Genomic DNA, 5058 nt, shown 5'->3' with positions numbered 1-5058 from the left:
AAAAAATTTTGAAAGCAGTACAAAAAGAAGGCACGCGAAAAGCCCTTTATCGGGTCTGGCGGAGGGACCGGTCTCTCCTGCCTGGGATCGGTCCCAGAGCCTGAAATTTTTAATAAATTGTAATTGAAGCCCGAAAATTCCATAAAAAATATAAGGTAATCCACCACTTTCAAACATCAAAAATAACTTATTTTGATCCGAAAAAAAACTTTAAATAAAATTTCATACATGAATTTTGAAAAATCAATTTCAGGGATATTCAAAATTTCAGAATTTTTAAACCGAAAATCAATAAGAATTCTTGATACATATAAAATAAAATCCCACACATCATGCAAGATCTAGAAATAAATTGTATCATTTTATCATCATATTGTTAAAGAAAATGAAATAAATATTTCTCAAAATTGTGAAATTAACATAATATGATTAAATTGAGTTATGCACATCGTCTGAGACAGGAGTGGCTCTTTGAGCATCTTTTATTAACATTCCACCTTATGTCACCAACAAGATGTATAGCTCTTTGAGCATATTATCCTTAAAAATTTTTTTTTTTCTTTCTGAGAGGTACTTTTCTTTTGTCTCACATAGATACTTTAATCAACATGTGATAGCTGCACACACTGACCGGACGACCGGGGTGGTAGCTCTTTCCTCCATGTGGTGGTAGTTTTCACACTCCCAGCAGGGATGTAACTCTTTCCACATCTTGATTTTCAGAAATATTCATAGCTAGAATTAGAAAGACTCCCCCTAAATTAGTGCAACCCTCAAGTTAAAAATATTATAGTTATTTCAAAACAGAGAAAGATTTATTCATCTCAAAACTAATAATCAAACAAATGATTGCAACATTCAAAGTTCGACGCATGAGGTGCTGAATATGATTCAACATGTTAACAAGAATCTTAATGATTTGATCGTTTAAAAATATGCCAATAGAGAATAACCCAGACAGTGATCAATCAAAAAATAAATATGAAATAATTCAAGTCATAGACCGTTCCAAAACAGCAAGATTATTCTTGAAATTCAATCTACTATCAAATACTGAAAATCATGCAAGAAAAGAAAACAAAATATGCACCATGCACATGATCTGTGGCTCAATAGACAATATCTAGATTGATGGGTTCATACCAATTGCCTTCCTTAAATGCAGAAAACGTTTTTGATCCAAAGGTTTGGTTAAAATATCTGCAAGTTGATTTTCAGTTGAAATGTATTCAAGTTGTAAAACATTTGATTCCACCAGTTCTCTTAAAAAATGATATCTTAATTCAATATGTTTTGTTCGAGAATGTAAAACAGGGTTTTTAGAAATATTAATTGCACTCGTGTTGTCACACAGAATGGTCAGAGTGGTAGAGGGAATCCGATAGTCGCTTAGTAAGCTCTTCATCCATAACAACTGAGTAGAGCAACTACCAGCAGAGATATACTCAGCCTCGGCAGTGGATAGTGCAATACAATTTTGCTTCTTACTGTGCCAAGCAACCAAACAATGTCCGATGTAAAAACAAGCCCCACTAGTACTTTTCCGATCATCTGCGGAGCCTGCCCAGTCAGCATCCGAGTAGCCGATTAGGTCAAGAGACGTTCCCATAGGTTACCATAGTCCATACTCGGTTGTTCCTTTAACATATCGAATAATCCTTTTAACTGCTTTCAAATGTACTTCCTTAGGATTAGCCTGATATCTAGCACATATTCCAACACTAAACGCAATGTCAGGTCTGCTTGCAGTCAGATATAAAAGGCTACCAATCATGCTTCTGTATTGTTTCTCATCCACACTCTGACCCTCTGAGTTCATCCCTAATCCTTTATTGCTTGTACCCATCGGAGTGTCAAAATCCTTTGCACTTTCTAATCCGAATTTCTTAACTAGTTCCTTCGCATACTTTGTCTGTGACAAATGAATTCCATCTTTTGATTGTTTGACTTGAAGCCCGAGGAAATAATTAAGTTCTCCCATCATTGACATCTCAAACTCACTGGTCATTAACTTTGCAAACTCAGCAGCATCCTTATCTTTAGTAGCCCCAAAAACTATGTCATCCACATATATTTGTGCTACAATGAAATTATTCTTCAGATGCTTCACAAAAAGAGTTCTATCTGCTCCCCCTCGGTTATAGCCCTTTTCTAAAAGATATTTTGTTAAGCGTTCGTACCATGCTCGCGGAGCTTGTTTTAATCCATAAAGTGCCTTTTTCAGTCGAAAAACGTGATTTGGAAATTTTGAGTCTATAAAACCTTTCGGTTGTTCAACATAAACTTCCTCTTTTAAAAATTCATTTAAAAACGCACTTTTGACATCCATTTGAAAGAGAGTGATTTTAAAATGACAAGCAATCGCGAACAAGATACGAATAGATTCAAGACGGGCAACCGGAGCAAAAGTTTCTTCAAAGTCTATTCCCTCAATTTGTGAGTACCCCTGAGCCACAAGTCTAGCTTTGTTCCGTACGATAGTACCATCCTCATTTTTCTTATTCTTAAAGATCCATTTGGTACCGATAATGTGTTGTTGCTCAGGACGAGGCACCAATTCCCATACATCATTGCGAACAAATTGACCGAGTTCTTCTTGCATGGCATTTATTCAATATTCATCAACAAGAGCTTCATCAACATTCTTTGGCTTGATCAAAGAAACATAACATGCAAATTCACATTGTAACTGACTTCTTGTTCGCACACCAACATTGGGATCCCCAATCACATTTGACAAAGGATGATCTCTTGACTCAGTCAAGGGAATAGTTGTAGGAGATCCGCTAGGGATTTCAGACGAGGTGTTTTGTGGCTCAGATGAATCATTTGATGCAATGTTTTCAGAAGATGCAATGGAATTATCAGGTATAGAAACATCATCATTCACAGGTATTACAAACGGAGAATCATTATCATCGTCATTCATCAAAGAATTTGAAGAACCATTCACAGAAGAACTTACAAAAGAAGCTTCATCTACTTTTATATTGATAGACTCTATCACCGTCTTAGTTCGTAAATTGTACGCACGATAGGCACGACTTGTAATAGAATAACCAAGAAATATGCCTTCGTCACTGCGAGAGTCAAATTTTCCAAGATTTTCACGATCCCGAAGGATAAAACATTTACTCCCGAAGACACGAAAGTATTTAATATTAGGTTTTCTACCAAGCCAAAGTTCATAAGGCGTGTTCAAAGTACCCGGACGTACATAAATCCGATTGATGACATAGACAGCTGTGTTAACCGCTTCGGCCCAAAAATGTAAAGCAATTTTCTTACTATGAAGCATAACACGAGCCATCTCCTGTACAACCCGATTTTTACGTTCAACCACTCCGTTTTGTTGGGGTGTATAGGGGGCCGAGAATTCATGTTTTATACCGTTTGAAACACAGAAATCAACAAATTTAGAATTTATGAATTCTCCCCCTTGATCGCTTCTAATGCGTACAATTTTATCATTTCGTTCAGTCATAAGACGGAGACAGATTTCAGAAAAAGAATTAAAAGTATCAGCTTTTTCTCGTAAGAAAGCACTCCATACATAGCGAGTAAAATCATCAACAATAAGCAAAATATAACGTTTTCCACCCAAACTTTGAGTCCTAGATGGTCCCATCAAGTCCATGTGAAGTAGCTCTAGAGGTTTAGTTGTCCCTAAGTGGTTCAAGTTCTTATGTGTGGATCTAGTTTGTTTCCCTAATTGGCAACCCCCACACACAGTGTTCTCTTTATAGTCAATCTTAGGTACACCTCTAACTACCTCCTTCTTGGTTATCTTGGATAGCTCCTTAAAATTGATGTGACCTAGTCGTTCATGCCATAAAGTTTCAGTTTCTAATGACGCTAGGTTACAATGTTCAGTGGGCGAACTAGGAACTACATAACAATTATTCTGAGATCTAATGCCCTTTAAGAATAGATTGTCATCACGAGTCACATGGCATTCTTTATCAGAAAAGTTCACCGAATACCCATCATCACACAATTGACTTATGCTTACGAGATTAGATTTAAGCCCCTCAACATAAAAAACATCATTCAATGTAGGGCCATAAGAGATAGTCACTGTTCCTTTTCCAACAATTTTTGACGATCGACCGTCTCCAAACACAACAAGTCCTCCGGAGATTTTGGTCAAAGAAGTGAACCAATTTTTATCTCCGGTCATGTGACGGGAACAACCACTATCCAGATACCATGATGAGTTATTGTAAGCATGAAGTGAAGTGTGAATGACTAGGCATGGGAAGAGTTCACCTTTGCGCACCCAAACCTTACGTGTTTTGGGTTGTGTCCGTTCGTTTGCTTTTGTTGATCGTGGCTTGTCGACGATTTGAGTTGACTTCCTCTTCATATCCTCCTTCTTTGGTTTCCATGCTTGTTTTGCCTTTGGCTTCGGAGTGTTTGGCGTCCAAATTTGGCTCTTCTTTTGTTCCATCTTCTTTGGAGTCACAATTGACTTCATTGTCGTTTTAGGGTTACTCTTCAAGAGAGCTATTGAGCTCTTTCCCTTTTGGTAGCAGAATTTCTTTATGTGACCTACAACACCACAAATATGACAAGTTTTGTTAGTCAAATTATTTTTAGGAGAGACAAACTTACCATAAAGTTTAGGTACAGCAGTTGACGAGTTTCCATCATCCTTCTTAGTAACTTGATCAATATATGTCCGTTCATAACCAAGTCCAAGTTTATTTGTCTGACCAAGTCCAAGCATCTTATCTAGTTTGCTCGAACCAGATGAAAATTGGTTCAAATCTGACTTCAGTTGAATGATCGTCTTGGTGAATTCCATATTTGCTTCTCTAGCTTCTGAATTTTGTTTGGTAAGATACTTGATGTTCTCCGCCTGAGTCTCCTTTTCTTTTTCAAGTAACGAACACTTCTCAAGCAAAGAATTGTACGCCTTGGTCAACCCATCTCTCTCTTGTTCTAAATCCTTTGTTAGAGAGGCCAACTTTGAATTTTCTTGTTCCAACTCATGTAGGCTTCGCCGCAATTTCTTGTTATGTTTAGCCATCTTCTTTGATTCAACAACTAATTGTT

The 5058-nt window shown here is 37.1% G+C and overlaps 1 protein-coding gene across 1 annotated transcript; it reads right to left on the bottom strand.

Moving 5' to 3' along the window:
- Window positions 1-1292: 1292 nt before the first annotated feature.
- Window positions 1293-2143, bottom strand: LOC109705428 (uncharacterized mitochondrial protein AtMg00810-like). The gene has a single exon (XM_020226161.1). It carries the CDS (start codon window positions 2006-2008, stop codon window positions 1613-1615), a length of 396 nt encoding a protein of 131 aa, XP_020081750.1. The 5' UTR covers window positions 2009-2143; the 3' UTR covers window positions 1293-1612.
- Window positions 2144-5058: the final 2915 nt, after the last annotated feature.

Source organism: Ananas comosus, unplaced genomic scaffold, assembly GCF_001540865.1.
Source record: "Ananas comosus cultivar F153 unplaced genomic scaffold, ASM154086v1, whole genome shotgun sequence".
NCBI lineage: Eukaryota > Viridiplantae > Streptophyta > Magnoliopsida > Poales > Bromeliaceae > Ananas > Ananas comosus.
Note: the sequence above shows the minus strand (reverse complement) of the source record. Positions and strands in the feature narration are given on the sequence as shown.

Coding starts and splice junctions, on each gene's coding strand:
- LOC109705428 (XM_020226161.1), bottom strand. CDS start 2,008: ATGACCAGTGAGTTTGAGATGTCAATGATGGGAGAACTTAATTATTTC.